Consider the following 20107-nt stretch of genomic DNA (forward strand, 5'->3'; position numbering starts at 1 on the left):
ATTCAGGAGGACTAGTAGGATTAATCAGAAACAAGATTGATTTGTTGGAATATATATATAAAATATTCATAAACCAAATGAAATAAATATTAAACAGAAAAAAACAAACCAGGGAAATATACATATAAGAAACATAACTCACAAAAAGTTTACTACCTAAATATCTAAAGACCCTGTACATAATATCTAGAATCTATCTAATAAGGAATCAAGGGAGACAGTTTATATAAGCAATAGTATAATATGATTAAAAAGCCACTGGCCTTGACATTAGCCTTGAGTTTCAGTCACAACTCTGTCACCTGAAAATGAAATGATCCCTCTGAGCCTCAGCTTCCTTATCTGTAAAATGTGCATAATAAAATCCACCTCACAGGATTATTGTGAAGCTTAAATGAGATCATATAATTGAAGTTACTATTATTAGTATTTGGAAATACAAATAGTAATCATGGCAACATTAGATATGAAAAGAAGAAATTGAAAGTAACTCCCATTTCTATAGCACTTTATGGTACTATGACATGATTTCAACTAGCAAAAACAAGTAAAAAAAATTTAAACCCTATACTAATAAGGATGTGGTGAAACTAGCACAGAAATATGTTGGCAGTGGTACTACTCATTACTTTGACAATTCTGGAGAGCAATCTGACAATATATGTGATAAGCTCAATTTTACCCAGTAATTCCACTTTAGGGAATATGTCCCAAGGTATTAAGAAAAACAACAAAAATTATACCAAGATTTTTTTAGTAGAACTAATAGATTTTTAAAAATGAAAACAACCCAAATGTCCAATCAGAGGGAAATGATTCAGCAAAATTACAGTGCAATGGCTGTCTGTACAAAGCACCTGAGAAGGCCTTTCCTCACACAAAGAACGGGGAGCTTGTGTCTGGGATGGCTATGATGATGTGTAAGGGAATACCTTGGAGGTATTGCAGGCAGTAACTACTCGAAGAAGAGGAAGCTCTTTGAACTGGCTGCAGAGACATTCCAAAATGCCTGACAGCTTTAGGCTCCTCCACCTCACCTCAGCCCTCTTGGGGAAGCTCAGGGACCAATGAAGGGACTGTGGTTGAGGGTCAGGTCTACAGTCATCGCAGGACTGTTGCCTCAAGGAAAGAGGAGTAATGTTCAGGAATGAGAAGCAGCTGAGACAAGGACTTATCAACAGCCATGCTGCCTCTGGACATGAACCTGATGGGAACAACACTTGTAGGAAGGGAGCTGGTGAGCCTAAGACGCTGCAGAAGAGAAGCCACTCCCAAGGTCCTAGAAGGCAGAAGGGGGAGAATAGAGAGAGGAGAGGGATAAAATACTTTTTGTTCTTGCTGTGTCTGAAATAAATATCCCTTTGTAATAGCCACTTGATGTTAAGGGTTCAAATGGAACTAGAGCACTAGTCACAGGCTTCCTAAAAATGGGGAAAGGGGGAAAACACAATCAGTCAGGTGTTGGCTTGAGCCAACGTCATTAGAAAAGAGAACGCTTCCAGCCTCCTTAGGGTACCCTAAAGCCTGAGGCCCAGAGAGAGTAGAGCTAGAGTATCCAGGTATATTTGTTTTTGTTTTTGTTTTTTTGTGGGGCAATGGGGGTTAAGTGACTTGCCCAGGGTCACACAGCTAGTAAGTGTCAAGTGTCTGAGGCTGGATTTGAACTCAGGTACTCCTGACTCCAGGGCCGGTGCTCTATCCACTGTGCAACCTAGCCGCCCCAAGTATCCAGGTATATTAACACAATGAGATACAGCATACATCTTAAAAATCCACCAATTAAAAAAAAATCCACCAATTAACAAGCAGTCATTAAACACATTATTCATATCCCAGGAACTGTGTTAGGCCCTAGGGACACAACTACAAAAATCAAACAACTGCTTCCTTTAAGGAGCTTATACTCTATCAAAGGAGATGTGTGTATACATATATCTATACATACATGTATGCATGTGTGTATACATACATATGTATAAGTGTATATAAACATGAAATTGTAAAGAATTAATTGTTATTTGATATTTTTATGACCCCATCTTTTGGTTAGAATTAAAAAACCAAAACAAAACCTCGGCACGCACTGGCCTGGGGCTCCGTAAACTGCAGGGTGCTCCACTCACTGGTTGTAGCTGTTGCCATGGTGCTGGCACCTCACGTCATCACCACTCACCGACACCTACATGGGCCTGGCAAAATTATAATTATTGGAAGCCTAGTGAGGGAAGTCATGTGACTGTCAGAGCAGCCAGCCAATTGGTTGGGGGCTGTGTGGGATTTGCTGGGAAGGGAGAGGAGAATTCGCCATTCTAACTGGAAGCTAGAAGGCAACAGGAGTGCTGCTGTGTATTCTCAGCTGATTCCTGGGCAGTGGTGTTTTTTCAGGTTGTATAATTTCCCTTTCCCCATTTTATTTCCCTTCCCTTGATCCTATTGATCCTGTTTGTGTGTTTTTTTTTTTTAAGTTTGTTCTTGTTAAAATAAATCCTGCTCTGTTTTGAAGGAGACTGCCGGTCTCCTTCCTTGCCCCAGTATTGCGGTGAGCCACTTAGCTAACACTCTCCAATTAAAAATTGGTCCTCACAAAATATATATGAGAACTGTTAAAGCTTAAAACAGCACTAGGGCTTTTGGTACACCCTGTCTATATGTATGCATATGTCTCTATTTCTATATGTGTTCATGTTTCCAACTCCTTTCCTCCCAAGGACTTCCTGCCACATCTGATGGTTATGCCTACTCTGGCATTAAAGTCACCTGAATTACAAACTTGTCCTCAGTCGGCACACTAATGATGAAGGTCTCCAGATCTTCATAGAATTGTTCTTTGACTTCATCAAGGTTCATCGTGGTGGCATGGCACTCTCCTGCAAGCATCAGTTGCACTGTCATGAGCCTGACTTCCGTTCCTTTTGGGAGGCATATAAGCTTGCTGACTAGATTAGATCTCATTGTAAAACCTATGGCCAGCTTCACAGCACTCCCCTTCAGGATAACCATTTCAACAAGTCGGGTATCCAGCTTTGACTTCGGTAAGCTGGCCTTCATTTGCCAGCCTTGCTTCACTCAGGGCTGTTATTTGGATGTAGTATCTTCTGAGTTCTGGCAACAAAAGCTGTTTGTCTCTCAGCTCCAGTGAATTTCACATTGTCCATGAGCGTGGACACATTCCATGTACTAATGGTGAGTGAAATCATGGCAAAAATCAGCATCCATGCATGGCACCCTTGGTCACATAAGTGGAGACATTGTGAGTATTGTGGAGAAGTTCACTTAGCTTGGAAGAAGGCTTTCCAGGGTCATCCACCTGGATGATGAGGCTGCCTCAGGCACTGCTGGAGCTCACTGCCTTTGGAAGGCTTTAAAGGAATGTGTGAGAGAGAAGAGCTATCAGGCTGCCTACCAAACTGAAGGTCTACAGAGACATTATGCTGACTTCATTGTTGTATGGCTGAGACCCGGATGGTCCATCAGTGCCATGCCAGAAAACTGAACCGCTTCCACTTGAATTGTCTTAGGGAGAATCTAAAGATCATCTGCCAAGAGAAGGCACCAGATGCTGAGGTCCTCTCTGAAGGTCTGGTCAAGTAGCCCAAATGATGGAGTGCTGTCATGTGAGGCACTTGCTCACACGGAGCTCAGAAGAAGCCGTATAAAGACACTCAAGATCTCTCTGAAGAATTTTAGGATCAATTGTGAGACATGGTCCAAGGTGCTGGCACAGGACCAGAGCATGGCATGCCCACATCCAAGCAGGTGCTGTACTCCATGAGCAAAACAGAATCGCAGCAGCACAAAGGAAACAGGAGCTGTGCAGATCCAGAAACATCCATCCCAAATATTCTAATGGACTCCTTGTGCCTGACCTGCGGCAGAGCCTTCTCAATTGGTATTGGACCAATTAGCCAACATGCTTTACCCTGACCCCAACGCTGTGATGTGATTGACAAACAACAATATACGCTTACACAGACCCATAAAAAACAAAGTAATTTTGGAAGGGAAGAAACTAGCAGTGGGAAGGAGTTAGGAAAAGCCCTCCATAGGAGACTAGGCTTGAACTGGGCTTTTTACAAAAGCAGCGTTTCTAAGAGGAGGAGGTGAGGAGAAAATGCATTCCAGGCATGGGAGATACATATAAAGCAGGTCAAATTACTTGTTTTTTCAATGAGGGGAAAAGAGAGGGAAGGAGAGAATTTGGAACTCAAAGTTTTAAGAAACAAATGTTAGATATTTTTATATGTAATTAGGGGAAATATTAAATAAATAATTCCAAAAAATAAAGTCTTTTTCTATATTCTATATGTTATATATACACATCTATGTATATATTCCTTTTCAGGTCCAAATCATGTTATTGTTATAGTTCTCTTTTCAAAAACTAAATAACTACATTCTACATTCCTTTCTTTTCTGACTCCTGCCAAAATATTGAACTTAACTGCATTGAGATGCTTCTTACAGTATAATATATGAAACATGACAATCTCAATTTGTTTTTAACCTTTTCTGCATCCCAAGTAATTTGATACAAAAAAAATTTTCCCCTGCCTATTTCATAATGAAAGTCCTTTGGTAGTTAGCAAGAATATGACAATTATGCAGACTTTAAATAATCTTTACAAGTCTACACAGAAGATTTGCTTGATTGACTTCCAGTATACAACAATAAGAAGTATAGCTTAACATTTCCTCTTTTCCCACCATTCCATCATTCTAATCAAAATATCACACCTTGCCATTTTCATGTATTAAACAATTTCTAGGACTCTCTTCACGATGGTAGAATGAGTGTAAGAGGAACAACTCAGTTCTGAAACAACTACTCCAGCAAGAATATAAAAAATAGAGGAGGGGATGACAAAATGATCAAGAAACCAAGGAGAAAACTGCAGCTAACTGCATTTTTTAGCCCAAGTAGACACAAAGACACAGCCAGAAACCTGCCTGTGTGTACTACATAAGAGGTTCAGACAAAAAAAGGCCCAGGAAGAAAGATCTTAGAAGCCTTCCAGCTCTGAATCGAGGAGCAATCTAGGGAAGCCTAAAGTCTGAAGCTATTTCCCAGGAACAGGGAGAGTGTCGCACAGATGAGGGTGTCAAGGATTCTTAGAGCTTTCAGTTATGTTGTTCTGACCTTTAATCAAAACAGAGCAAAATAGGGCCAAGAAGTTTGATAGGCACAAACCAGGAGAGCAAGGATCAATATGTGTCCTGGATCAGACCATCCTGGAGTATGCTGCTCAGACTTGACAGCCACCCTGTGTAGACCTCTTCACATAGCAAACTACTCAGAAGCTCCTGAGGTTCGTGAAGAACTCATTACCTAGGCTCTAGCTAATACAGATTGGTATCAAAGAAGGCCCACCATTTCTACTGGAAGTACACAAAGCCTGACCCCAATACCAAGCCCCAGTTCAGGAACACAGGTTGGAGAAATGACTTAAACACAAGAAAATACCAATAATAAAAACATATTATAGAGCCAGGAAAGAAGCTTAAGGTGCAAATTCAGAAATAGAATAACACTATATTATCTATAAGCAAAGCCCCAAAGAAAAGCAGATTTGGTATAAGTACTATTGTAATTCCGGTTAGAATGGAAGAGTTTTCAAATCACCATATAAATGAAATGAGAGTTCTAGAGTAAAGAATCACAGAGGAAACAGCCACAGAGGAAAGAATGGGAAAGAAAGTGAGAGCTAAAGAGGAAAGAATTGGAAGAAGAATAAATATTTTAGGACAGGAAGTGCAAAACCTTACTCAAGTAGCAGATTCTTTGAAAACTGGATTGAGACAAAAAACATTAGAACAAAATTAAAAGATTGAAAATATATAAGAAATATAAAGACTCTCCATATTCAAAACCAGTGACCTGGAAAACAAATCAAGGAAAGATAATCTTGAGAATCATTAGATGACCTAAACACTTTCCCCATTAAAAAAAGGTCTAGATACCATATTTCAAAAAATCATAAATGAAAACTTCTCAGGCCTATTAGAACCAGAGGGTCAAGTGAAAATAGAACCTACTAGTCACTTCCTCAAAGAAACCTCAAAGGGAAAATATCCAGTAATGTCACAACCAAAAACCAGAGCTTCCAGGTCAAGTAAAAATATATGGAAAGAATCCAGAATGAAACTGTTCAAGCACCCAAGAAGCAAGCCACAGTCAGGATCATGAAAGACCCGATAGCTACAATTACAAAGGAGAGGAAAGCTTGGGAAAGGATATTCCACCTCAGATACTTGACACTTACTAGCTGTGTGACCTTGGACAAGTCACTTAACACTCATTGACCCACCAAAAAAAAAAAAAAAAAGGATATTCCAGAGAATAAAAGATAAAGGCTTAATATCAAGAATAACTTAGCTGGGGGCAGCTAGGTGGCCCAGTGGATAGAGCACCGGCCCCGGAGTCAGGAGTACCTGAGTTCAAATCTGGCCTCAGACACTTGATACTCACTAGCTGTGTGACCCTGGGCAAGTCACTTAACCCCAACTGCCTCACAAAAAGAAAAAAAAAACCAACAAGAATAACTTAGCTGGAAAAGCTGAATATGACTGGTGAGAAAGGGGAGGAAGTGCACAGGAAATGGACAAATGAACCTTTAATGAAATAGGGAGCTTTCCTAATGAAAAGACTAGAACTGAGTAGACACTTTGAAAAGTAAGCAAACAAGATGAAACAAACACAGAAAGATAAATATACTTGAATAATCAGGAGCGTCTTTATAATGATTAAATGTTTATACTCCAAATTGGGCAAAGGAACAAGTGTGGTAAAATATGAAAGTTTTTAACAGTCGGTTAGGATAAGTGAAAGACGCCAGTTTTTCAAGGACCACCCTTTTGGGGAGGAGATGAACAGTCTGCCTGCTGCGCATGTCAGACTGCCTGCCGGGTACAGTCCGCCTGCTGCGCATGTCAGACTGCCTGCCAGGTACAGTGCGCCTGCTGCGCATGTCAGACTGCCTGCCGGGTTTTTTTTTGACTTCCGGGGTGGAGAGAACGGGAGTAGCCTTTTTTGCCGGCTTGGCGGGACTCCGGGCGGCGCGGCACAGACGGTCTGACTCACTCCAAAGGTGGCCTAAATCGGTTTGGTGAGTTTTTATAAGGAATATAGACAGCCTAGATTTAAGACGATTTGTACTGTATTTCTGTTTTCCTATCCTTCTAATCAACAACACCTTATATACAATAAAGGCTCTATCTAGAAAACCAGAAGCTTCTTCCATTTACTAGTCTGGGAGATGAATTAAGGGAAGGGTTAAGTAGGGGAGATTTATGATCTAATATCCAATTTTAAATCTCACAGTTTGGCGACCCCGAAGGGACCTTAAGGACCCTCCCACCCTCCCTAGTTTGGCCATAAGCCGGCTAATTCGGTGGATTTTCCAAATACCCCCCCCCCCCCCCCCCCCCCCCCCCCCCCCCCCCCCCCCCCCCCCCCCCCCGCGGACTTTCCCTTTGTCTAATCTCCCTTAAAGACTTTAAGCCTCTAAAAGTCTTGCTTTAAACAGAAAAGCCAGCCCAGTTTAAAGGGCAAGATGCTCGAATATTCTACCATCCCTTTGATTTTTCTCATCGGAATGTATTGGGACAGCATAACATCCCGACTTAGAGGAATAGTTTATTCAATGGTCCTTCATAACATTATTGGTTTTTTCCTCATTCAGGCAGCAAAAAGTTTTTTGTATAATAGTATACGTGAGAATCTTTGGGAAAATACGTTTAATATAAGTAGAAATTTTATGCCTGCAATTGAAATACCTTTTAATACCACATCCATAGTTCATACGACTAAGGATTTTATTTTTTTTTGTTGTTTTTTTTTTGTTTTTGTTATTATCATTGTTTTTGTTATTATCATTGTTATGATGTGGGGGAAACTCTCACATATGGAGAGAGACCTCAAAATGGCTGTTTCTACTAGAGATGATCCAAGTTCAGAATCAGATCAGCAGAAACTACTCCCTCTGCAGGAAGCTATAGAACATAGTAAGAAGGGAGTGCCAATTCAAGTCAGAAAATATAGCCCCTTTAGACCAAGTGACTTGAGCGCATGGAAATCAATCATCCCTAGTTTTGAGAAAAATCCAAACACTGTAATTTCACAGTTAAGGACTATATTTAATGCATATCAACCCAGTTGGGCTGATGTTACTTGCCTTTTGGAAACTTTACTGTCCCCAACTGAGATTACAGATATTATCTCAGCAGGAAATGCCCTTGTTGCGAAAGGTAAGGCCGATGTGGAATGGCCTCTAAAGGATCCAGAGTGGAATTATAATGATGATAGGGATTTCCAAAGATTAAAAGATGCTAGAGAAACACTTCTGAAGGGAATGGAATCTTGCTCTAGAAAACCGGAAAACTGGCAGAAATTTTTAAGCCTACCTCAGGAGGCTAATGAAAGACCAAACAGATTTTATGATAGACTTTGTGAGGCCGCTAGACAGTACACCAGATTGGATCCAGTAGATTTAAGAGATTCCTGTATCATTCTCAACACATTTGTTTATAATTCACTGCCAGAAATACGCAGATACTTTCTGAAACAATGTCCAGACTGGAGAAATCTCTCAGTAGATAGAATTAAGGAACTTGCAAATTATGTCTTTGACTCACGTGAGGAAGATCCAGATCACCCTAAACAGAGCATTCTGGCACCAGCGATTCCTAGTCAGCCATGTGGACACCGGAACAAGGACACTAAGGTGTGTTGTTACTGTCGTAAGGAGGGGCATGAATTGAGAGAATGTAGGACTTGGAGAAGAAATTCTAATTCTAATTACAGGCGAAATCAAAATAGAAATAGATCTTTTTGGAGGAATACAGAAAGGCAGTACCAGAATAATGGTAACCAAGACCCCCCTCAGAAGAGGACACAGGAATGATGGTGTCTTGGGGAGGAATGGAACATAGATAATGAAAGCCATATATTCCCAGATCCAGATTTTTTGAATGCACTTGTGCCAGTCCATTCACCTCCCCAGAGTAATGAACCACATGTCACCTTAAAAGTGGGGGAGACTTATTATGATTGTCTGCTAGACACAGGAGCCTCTAAATCAGTATTAGTAAGCAAACCAGATGCTGGGTGTAGACCTGTAGGATTTTTGAATGTAGTGGGAGTCTCAGGAAAGAGCCAGAGAGTGGCAAAATTGAATCCTCGCATGGTATCTATGGGGCCCTTAACAGTAGAACATTCATTTTTACTCATGCCTGATGCCCCTGTAAATTTATTAGGTCGTGATCTCCTTTGCAAGCTTAGAGCAACCATATCTTGTGCTCCAGATGGGGCTGTCTCCTTACAATTGCCAGAGGATACTGTTCATTTATTACCAATTTTACTTACAGAAGCTCAAGGAACAGCAGGGGAGGTATCCAAAATCCCCTCTGACATTCCTGAGTCTTTATGGGCCTCATCCCCTAATGAGGTGGGGCTCCTTAAGTCTGCCATGCCTGTTACCTTTAAAGTTAAGGGGGGACCACCCCCCTCCATTCCACAGTATCCATTGTCTAGGGAAGCAATAGAAGGGATCACCCCTATAATTGAGGCTTTGAAAAGCCAGGGTATTATTATTCCATGTCATCACTCTCCATGCAATACTCCCATTTTGCCAGTTAAAAAACCCAAGCCTGGGCCAGATGGTAAACCTGTTTATCGCTTTGTGCAAGATCTTAGAGCGATTAATAATTATGTTATTCCTAGACATTCTATAGTCGCAAATCCGGCTATGATAATTTCCTCAATTCCCTATGAATCTACATGTTTCACAGTGGTAGACCTTTGCTCTGCCTTTTTCTCCATACCAGTACATGAGGACTTCCAATATTTATTTGCTTTTACCTGGAAAAATAGACAGTGGACCTGGACTAGACTCCCACAGGGATTTGTAGACAGTCCCACATTATTTTCCCAAATTTTACAGCAGGATCTGGCCTCTATTACCTTTAAGGGCTCCACACTAGTACAATATGTAGATGACTTACTTTTGGCCTCTCCTAATGCTGAAATTTGTCAGGAAGATAGCCGTCACTTACTGCTGGAGCTGCACAAGAGAGGACACAAGGTTTCCAAGACAAAGGTACAATGGTGTTTGCCCCAGGTAGAATATTTAGGATTTATTTTGGCTGCTGGAACTCGCTCTGTCTCTTCTAAGAGAGTCCAGGCCATTCAACAACTCTCTGCCCCCACTACTAAGAGGCAGTTGAGAGCCATTCTGGGAGCAGCTGGGTACTGTAGACAATGGATACCCTCTTTTGGTGAAATTACTAAACCCCTCATAGCTCTTACAAAAAGTTCTGTTCCAGACAGTTTACAGTTGGATCCCCAGCATCTCTCAGCCATAAAAGAATTAAAACGGGCCTTGTTATCAGCACCTGCCCTAGGACTGCCAGATTATAGTAAGCCTTTCACTCTCTTTGTGCATGAACAAAGGGGGGTGGCTTCTGGAGTCCTGACTCAGTCACTGGGGCCTAACCAACGTCCTATAGCCTACTATTCAATTCAGCTGGACCCTGTAGCGGCTGGAGCGCCACCTTGCCTTAGAGCAGTGGCGGCCACAGCGCTTTTGGTAGAAAAAGCCTCTGATTTGGTCCTAGGTAACCCTCTAACTGTGCAATGCCCTCACGAAGTGGAGGCTCTCTTACTACGTCACAGGACACAAGCCTTTTCAGATCAAAGGCTGGCTAAGTATGAAATAACCCTGTTAGGTAATGAGAATATCACTTTAAAACGCTGCACAGTTCTTAATCCAGCAACACTACTCCCTAACTTACCATTCTCGGGGGAACCGTTGCATGACTGTGCTTCTTTAGTTGATATGGCTGAAAAACCCCGTGATGATCTTTTTGATACACCTTTAGAAAATCCTGATCTTGTCCTCTATACAGATGGTTCCTCATTTATGAGAGAGGGAACCCGTTTTACTGGAGCTGCTGTAGTTTCTGATTATGACACCCTCTGGGCAGCTTCTCTGCCTTCCCATTTTAGTGCACAGGCTGCTGAACTTGTGGCTCTTACACAGGCCTGTAATATAGCTAAAGATAAGAGTGCCACCATTTTTACTGACTCGAAATATGGCTTTGGCATATGCCACTTTATTGGTATGATTTGGCGTCAACGAGGCTTTCTAACATCCTCGGGCAAGGCTATTGCCAATGGGGACCTTATCAAGGACCTCTTAGATGCCCTAAAACTGCCTTCTTCCCTAGCCGTTGTACATTGCCCTGCCCACACAGGGAATAGTGATCCTGTTTCAAAGGGAAATGCACGAGCCGATTCTGCAGCCAAGCTTGCTGCATTAGAAGCTCCTGAACATGTATTTAACCTTTCACCTTCTGAGGATATTCCTTCCAACCTAACCTATGACGATTCTGAAGTAGAAAAGTGGAAAAAGAAATTTAAGGCGAAACAGATCAATGGCATCTGGGTGTCTCCGGAAGGTAAGCCATTTCTTCCCCGGAAATTCTACCACCAGGTATGCCTCTCTGTTCACAGAAAAGGCCATTTTGGTACACAAGGCATTGTAGACTCTATTAAGAGAACCTGGATAGCACCAGGTGTGACTAATACAGCATCTCGAATCTGCTCGGGCTGCTCCACATGTCAGTCTTATAATCAGTATGCTTTTAAGGTCAAAGCTTATGGAGGGCGTCCTCTAGCATATACACCTTTTGAGCACTTACAAATTGATTATATTACTATGCCAAAAGCAGGACATTATAAATTTTGCCTTGTTATAGTTGATCAGCTCACTCGGTGGGTGGAGGCCTTTCCCAGCCCCCGAGCCACAGCTGCCTTTGTTGCCAAAATTCTTCTTAAAGAGATAGTACCTCGTTTTGGCCCACCAGCCCGCATCGATTCTGACAAAGGCACACATTTCACTGATTCGATTTTATCCCAAATCTACTCTTTCTTGGGAGTGACTCCAAAATTCCACACGCCCTACCATCCACAAAGTTCAGGCCAAGTCGAACGTATGAATAAAGAGCTTAAGAGTATGATTGGCAAATTATGTACTGAAACCCATTTGAAATGGCCTGATGTTCTACCATTGGCATTATTCTATCTACGAAGTAGACCAAGAGGAGAACTTCATATATCTCCTTATGAAATGCTTTTTGGTCACCCTCCTATCCAAGCTAAAACTTTTTCCCCAGTTTATACATCACTGGTGGGAGGTGATACTTCTGTTGCTTCCTATATACAGGAATTACAGACCAGGCTACGTGAACTCCATGAGGCAGGAGCTGTGGTCCAGGCAGGACCATTAGACTTTTCATTGCATAACTTCAACCCAGGAGATAAAATATATGTAAAGAATTTTCAGAGAACCAGTGGAACTCAACCTGCCTGGGAAGGACCTTTTCAGGTATTATTGACAACTCCTACCGCCATTAAAATTGGTGAAAAAGACTCATGGATTCATTGCTCTCATATAAAGCCTGCACCATTCATAGGTGAAGAGATTTCAGATAGACCTGAGGTAGACGCTAAAGAGGTAAAAACCCTAACGATAGCAACTGTTAAAGAGCAAAGAAAGTTCAGAGGAAACAGGAAGTTCCCATTTAAGAATCCCACTGATCAGTTAAATGCTTTGGGACTCAGTCTTCGTAAAGTATCAGGAGACGGAAATTGCCTTTTTAGGGCTTTAGCAGACCAGCTAGAAGGTCACTGTAGAAATCATCTCAGACACAGACAAGAAGCTGCTTCTTATATGATTAACCATAGACAAGAGTTTGAGTCTTTTATAGTAAATGACTCCCCTTTTGAAGAATATGTTGATGAATTAAAGAAATTTGGAAAGTGGGGAGGAAATGATACAATTGTAGCATTTGCTAAGCAGCATCAGCTGAATGTTGTGGTTCATCAATTAAATCAGCCTTTATTGAAAATCAGTGGCACAGACAAAACTGATGCTACAGAACTCCACATTTTCTACCATAAAGAACATTATGACAGCATTAGAAAGATCAATGACAATTCAGAAACCCCTGCCACTTTGGCATGCAGAGAATTGGGGAACCAGTTAAAACAATGTGGCATACCCCAAACTCTAGCAGCTTAAATACCTTAAAATTTAACAAGCATTTCCTTCTACAGGCAAAAGCACTGAAGTACATGGCCTAGTTTTCTGGCCTACCTCAACTATTTTTTTTTTTTATTAATTTTTGGGTTTTTTTTGTTTTTGTTTTGACTTTTGAAAGGCACTGAAAAGACCTGGAATTGACTGCACCTTTAAGTTCTTTAAGAGCACAAAAGGGTGCTTAGCGAATCTTTAGCTTTTTATTTTTTATTTTTGGTTTTGCTTTGGTTTTTTTTTTACTTTTGTTTCTTTTGCTTTTCTTTAAAACTAAATTTTGTAAACTAAGTGATTATTCAAAGACATTTTAAGTATATGCTGTGGGTGAGGCTATCGGGCCTCAGAAGCTACCAGAATTCTTCTTTTTTTTTATTTACTCTTTCTTTTTGAGAGAACCATGAGTTCTAATGAGTTTTGTTTTATTTATTTATTTTTCTCCTCTCTTGTATGTTGTTCTGTTTAACTAAAAAGTACCAGAAATTGCTTGATACCTCACTGAAAACATTGAATATTGAATCTTGCTAATTGAAGTCTTATTTCTTTTTGATGAATTAATCACCACTTTAAGTATCTGCTACTGTTATACCAGAGAATTCATGTATAAGATGATGTGGTCTACTTGCTAAAAGAAGATTATGTAATAATGTCTAAAAGAAGATTATGTAACAATGTCTAATATAATCAGCTATTTACATTCGTTTATTATTTATATGTCATTATACTCTGGGTATGGTTTGGAATTATTGTATATATCACTAATATATTCTCAGTTATGCAGCATAGCACACATTTTTACCATCATATTGTCTTTGGTGAAATTAATGAGATTTCAGGAATATGGAAACTTATCATTTCAGAGACTAACTTGCTGTGAACTCTGACGCAGGCCCTGGAGAGAATATATGTGCAACAAAAGGAGAGACAGGTATACGTAAGTCCATGGTTTGCTTATGATGGTGACTATGTAGAGCACAATTACTAGGCACAGTCCAGTATTCATCCTCTCTCCCTCCTAATTTAACCTAATTTAACTGAACTTATTTATCTTTTTATCTCACTCAGTTGAATTCACCTGTGGCCTAGCACAATCACTGGCTGTCTCAGAACCATGAGATATGGTATGATAACCTTTCCATAACATTTTCAGGTGTCATGAACACATACTAAATTTGGCTTTGATCCAGACACATGGTGGTAAAAAGTGTTACACATTGCATAACTACCTCAACCCTCTATTACAAGTCTAACCATATAAAGGAGGGAATGTAATGGAATTTATTAATTTGATCATTGACAATGCTATGCTAAGGTTTTAAAAATACAGCAATTCAAACAGTTAAAGAAGATAATCCAGCTTTCCAGACCAGAGTCCAGAATCCAGTTTTCCAGACCAGAATCCAGTTTCCTCCTGATGACATCTTACCACTTCAAGAAGACAAGAGAACTCAGAGACTTTATATGAACTGTTTTGCTTTATTAGCTTTTACTATCTCCTTTCTGTTATATACTATCTGTAACATGTACTCTCTGCAGAGGCTCTCCCTTTGCAAGACTAATGTCAAAGCGTCGGTTCATGAGGAAAAAAAAAAAATCGCCCCTCTGGACAAAACTTTCCTCTCTTCCTTTTCTGTATTGTTGTTCGCATATTATTAGTCAGCAAAAGTTATTATATTCTTTTTACTGTTCCATCAAGGAAACATTCCGTTTCTTGAGGAAGCAAAGGGGGGAAATGTGGTAAAATATGAAAGTTTTTAACAGTCGGTTAGGATAAGTGAAAGACGCCAGTTTTTCAAGGACCACCCTTTTGGGGAGGAGATGAACAGTCTGCCTGCTGCGCATGTCAGACTGCCTGCCGGGTACAGTCCGCCTGCTGCGCATGTCAGACTGCCTGCCAGGTACAGTGCGCCTGCTGCGCATGTCAGACTGCCTGCCGGGTTTTTTTTGACTTCCGGGGTGGAGAGAACGGGAGTAGCCTTTTTTGCCGGCTTGGCGGGACTCCGGGCGGCGCGGCACAGACGGTCTGACTCACTCCAAAGGTGGCCTAAATCGGTTTGGTGAGTTTTTATAAGGAATATAGACAGCCTAGATTTAAGACGATTTGTACTGTATTTCTGTTTTCCTATCCTTCTAATCAACAACACCTTATATACAATAAAGGCTCTATCTAGAAAACCAGAAGCTTCTTCCATTTACTAGTCTGGGAGATGAATTAAGGGAAGGGTTAAGTAGGGGAGATTTATGATCTAATATCCAATTTTAAATCTCACACAAGGGATGGAGTAGAACACTAATATCTCCAATAGTAATTAAAAGAGCTTAAAACTGTTTAGGAACAATTTCATTATATTTTTATGATCTTAAGAGAAAACAGAAAAGGGAAGGAAAAGAGAATACATTAGAGAAGAAATAGGAAGATGGAACTTATTATCTCCCATAAGCAGGGTGCTTCTTTAGAAGACTATACGAAGGAGGAAAAGATGGGGAGAACAGGCTAAACACCAATCTCACTTCCATCAGAACCCAAAAAAGGAGAGTTGAATACATACACAGTGTTGTGTAGACTACATTAAACTCAGTAGATAATCTGGCAGGTACTAAGAAAGAGAGGGGAATTAAGAAGTATTATAGATTCAGGGAGGTATCAGTCATAAACAACACAAATAGCACCTTCCTACAGTGGTCTAAAAGGAAAGAAAGAAAAGAAGAACCTATTTTCACGGGCTGGGAAAGGGGGAAAAAAAGGAGTAGTGAAATAGAAGTTTACTGCATCGAATACAGACCACTAATGTTAAGCACACCTCTTTGAACACCTCCTTTTTCTTTACAAAGAGAAGGGTGTCAAAGAGAGAAAAAATTATAAAAGAGTAGGAGAGATAGAAATATATAGCTAGCAAAGATAATTTCTGAATGTAAAAACAGAAAAGGGTAGCAAAATGGATTAGAAAGTAGAATCCAATAGTAAATTTATTAAAAAAAAACACATTCAGAACAGATTCACAAAGTCAAAATATAAGATTGGAGCAAAATGCATTATGTTTCAGGTGAACTTTAAAAAGCAGGGATATGATCCTAGACAAGGCAACAATAAAAAATTTCTAACCCACATCTTTCAGTATAGCTTACCACTTAGTAGGCATATATGCCTTATCTAAAGGTCCTTTTCTCCCAAATTTAGACAAATACCTAAGTCACTTAAAAAAAAAAATCAAATAGCATACCAGTCTTTCTCTAAACACAAAATTCCCTAGAAAACCACTTCTCATGATTTGCAGGATGTAGTGATGTTGGAAGAAAGGCCTCAGCCCAGTTAATCCAAGAACTATTAAGAACCCCTTAGGGGCTAAAAAGAAACTCATCAATGTAGAATCAGTTTAGTGGGCTATCAAATTTAGTTAAGATATCTTCAAGCAGCCCTAAGCTTTTAGGCTCCAAGCTGCCTGATCCCCAGGTCATTGCACTTTGAGAGTAAAGATACCTTGAAAATGAGATATTCACAGTAACAGGACCGAATAATATACAATAGTATACATGACATCAAATCATTACTCCTGACTGAATGAGAATAATTTTCTCGCCTAGGATAAAAACCTGATTCTGTGACAAATATACTCCACAATTATCATTATCATCACAAGGGGGTGACTCTGCATAATGTTAGGTGTTCCATTATAAAATAAGGATAAAACATAATCAATGCTCTTAAAGAGACAAAAGCTGAAAAAAGAAGTATGTAGTAACAAACAACAGGATGGCACAGTATACTTTACTTAGCTATACACAGTTAATTCATATTGCTGACTGACTAGGAATAAGACGGTTGGAGTGACGCTTTAGAAATGATTTTGGCATCATGCCACAAGAAAACTTTGACTAGGTATTTTTCTTTTATGTTAGTGTCTTTTCCTCCATCTATCCTGCTTTACCTCATATAAGTACCATATTGACTACTCAGAAACATTTCTAAAAGCTAGGTTTTTTACAGAATTGTATCAAAACTCTGAATTCTTTAAACTTACAAAAAATCTCCAACACATATTACAGGAATAAATTATTAAGTGACCATAGTTTCAATAGAACAAGATATTTAATTTGTGTGAATGATTATGTTAAATGACACTTTACCACCACAGCATAGAGATCAGTTAGGTTTTCCATCAACCATGAGGTAAATCAGACAGAATCTAGGCATAAAAAGGTTTTTAATCTTCATAAGGCATATACTAGTCTTAGGTCACATAGTAGGAGCTTAATAAATGCTTGTTAATTGATAGTTACTTACAAGGTCAATTCAGGGTTTTAGACCTGTGTAAAAAAAATGGACATTCAGGGCAGCTAGGTGGCTCAGTGGATAGAGCACCGGCCCTGGATTCAGGAGGACCTGAGTTCAGATCCAGTCTCAGACACTTTACACACTTACTAGCTGTGTGACCCTGAGCAAGTCACTTAACCCTAACTGACTCACGCACACAAAATGGACTTTCATCTACTGGTATTAGAATCAGAAAGTTAGAGCTGGAAGAGGCCTTAAACATCATCAAATTCAACCCCCTCATTTTATATCTGAGAAACCAGGGACCCAAAAGAAGTTAAGAGAATTGAGGTTACCTCCAGCAGGGTAATGGCTCCTGTGAAATCTCTTTGTGATAGCAGCTCTTCTAGTTTTGGAATCTTTCTTCCTTTCTTCTTCCGCTTGTCAATTTGCTGTAGGTCTCCACCTACAGCAGGTTTGGCTCTTGAAAGCATCTAAAAAGGATAAGGAAAATAGTACTGTGGTCTGAACTGGGCTTTATCCAAACAGAAACAAACAATTCTAGCAGGAGCAGATCCTGTTGCAAAAGAACTCCAAGGGGCTGCTGAAATTACTTCCTTTGGGATCAAGACAAATAGAAAGAAAAAAAAATAAAGGGGAGAAATATTCTCTGGGACATGGAAATATTGATGTTAAGGATATTCTTGCTGTAATAGCATTTTAAAAGATGGGATTTAGAAGACATCTGGTGAAACGCCTTCATCTTACAGATGAGGAAAATGAGACCAAGGTTAAAAGGTCTGCCCAAAGCCACACAGGTATTAAGAATCAGCATGGAGTCAAACCCACTTCTTCTAGCTCCAGATTCTGCATTCTTTCCAATGCACCGGTGAAGGAGCAAAGCCGCCGGCTGAGGCTGGAGGACCGAGCGGGTGAAAAGCCTGGGCGTTCTGCCGACTTAAATCTCGGCCGTCTCCCAATTTACCCTGCGGGAGGAGGAGGTCGGCGGCTTTAGCGCCGCTTCCCTCGCACGCCTTTTTCCAGCATCTTCATCACAAGTCTCTGGGCTCCTTCGCTATCTGGCGATGGGCAGAGGTGATTACAGGGCCGGTGGTATCCGTGGTGATGGAGGAGGAGGAGGAGGGGGTGGGAGGGAGAGGAAGAGGAGATGGGGGGGGGGCGGGAAGAGGAGAGACAGGGAGGAGGGAGAGGTAGAAGAAGAGGGGAAGAGGAAGGAGGAGAGAGAGGAAGAGGAGGGGAAGAAGGAGGAGATCAAGGGGGAAGAAGAGGAGACAAGGGGGAGGGGAAGAGAGAAGGGGAGGAAGAGGAGGAAGAAGAGGGGGAAAGAAGGAAAAGGGGGATGAGAAGGCATAGATGAAGGCAGGGAGGAAATAAAGAGGTGGGAAGGGGAGGAGGGAAGAGGAGGAGGAAGAGATGGAGGAGGATTTCAAGGGGGAAGGAAGAGGGATAAGAGGAGATAAGGCGGGAGCCGTAAGAGAAGAAAGAGAAGGAGGGGGTGAGGAGATCGAGGAGGAGGGTTAGGAGGAAGGCAAGAAGGGGTGACTAAGTTGAGGAGGAGGAGGAGAGGGAGGAAGGCGAGGAGGGGGGCTGGAAGAGGACAGAAGGGAGTGAGGGTCTACGTGTCGGGGTACGTGTGTGGGGCTGCGGGCTCTGACACCGCTTTCCCCTTTGGTGAGGGACTGTCCCCAACCAGCCCGGCCAACCAGCCGCCGGCTCAGCCAGAGGCGAGAGAGTCCCTGGAGCGCGGCGCGCCCCCTCAGCCCACCCCAGGTCCCGGCCAGGCTCCTCCGCCCCGCCCGCGGCGGAGCTCACCGCCGGGACACTCACCATCTTGGCGACTGAATCGAGTCCACTCGGTGGAGAAGCAGCAAAGGCCCCGCTCCGGCCACTCTCCGCATCCGCGCTCCCTCCTCCGTTTCCACGGCAACCCCCGCGGGGCGGAGGGGAGGGCGCGAGGGAAAGCTTAGCGTTCCGTCGGGTAGAAGCGCCCTCCGGGGAACTCGGTCCGCGAGGCTCTTGGTTCCACTCTGCTTCAGGCAAAACGAAAAGAGCTCGTGCTTCCTTCTCCCCGAGAGCTACCCCAAACCATCTCGCTAGCTTTTTTTGGTTCCTTTTATTGTCTTCCGTCGCTTTCTAGGTTGTCATGGCTAGAGAATTCACCAGCTACCGGTCATCTTCCAAGCAATGAGCCTCTCTACACCTCCCTAGCCAGGCTAGAAAGCAGACGGGTCCTGTCCCCAGGCCCTTATTGAAGGCTTCTCAGCTTGATAAGAGCGCTTTAAGATTTCCCGAGCGCTTTAATCCGTCGTTATTATTTGATCTTTACAACAACCCTGTGAGGTAGTCAACTAGCATTTGCACTGCGCTCAGCCTAAAGAATACAAAGTTAAAGCAACGAAGACAGCCCCAGTTCTCCAGGAGCTCACAGTCTAATGGGGCTTTCGCTGAGATGAGGGAAGCCCGGGAAGCAAGAGAGGCAGGCAGGGCGTGCCGGGCACCGGCGACGGGTAAAATACTTGGAGTCTGGAGATGGAAGGAAGGTCCCGGGCCAGACCCGGCCGGCCAGGGAACCGGTAGGTACTATTACTACAAGTGCCCATTTTACAAAGTAGGAAATTGAGACAGAAAAGCGTTATTTACAGGGCGATAAAATTGAAGCTGAGAGACGTTAGGGGACGCGACCAGGGTTACACAGCTAGCAGGTGTCTGAGGCAGGATTTAAACACAAAACCTTCGGACAACC

At 41.7% G+C, this 20107-nt stretch overlaps 1 protein-coding gene across 5 annotated transcripts in view; it reads right to left on the reverse strand.

The window, feature by feature from the left end:
* TTC26 (tetratricopeptide repeat domain 26) overlaps positions 1 to 19734 on the reverse strand; it is a 75575-nt gene extending 55841 nt beyond the window's left edge. For 4 of the 5 annotated variants that reach the window (XR_006353168.1, XM_043965304.1, XM_043965302.1 and 1 more), the window contains exons 1-2: positions 18193 to 18478; positions 17700 to 17837 (exon numbers count right to left, since the gene is read on the reverse strand). Coding sequence is in view for 4 of the 5 variants with exons in the window: in XM_043965304.1 (XP_043821239.1) it covers positions 17700 to 17837; positions 18193 to 18216 (162 nt within the window). In the remaining variant the exon portion in view is untranslated. Of the gene's footprint in view, positions 1 to 17699; positions 17838 to 18192; positions 18479 to 19191 lie in introns of those variants that run through there. The other variant, XM_043965303.1, reaches the window with a different exon arrangement.
* Positions 19735 to 20107: the final 373 nt, after the last annotated feature.

Source organism: Dromiciops gliroides, chromosome 5 (assembly GCF_019393635.1).
Source record: "Dromiciops gliroides isolate mDroGli1 chromosome 5, mDroGli1.pri, whole genome shotgun sequence".
NCBI lineage: Eukaryota > Metazoa > Chordata > Mammalia > Microbiotheria > Microbiotheriidae > Dromiciops > Dromiciops gliroides.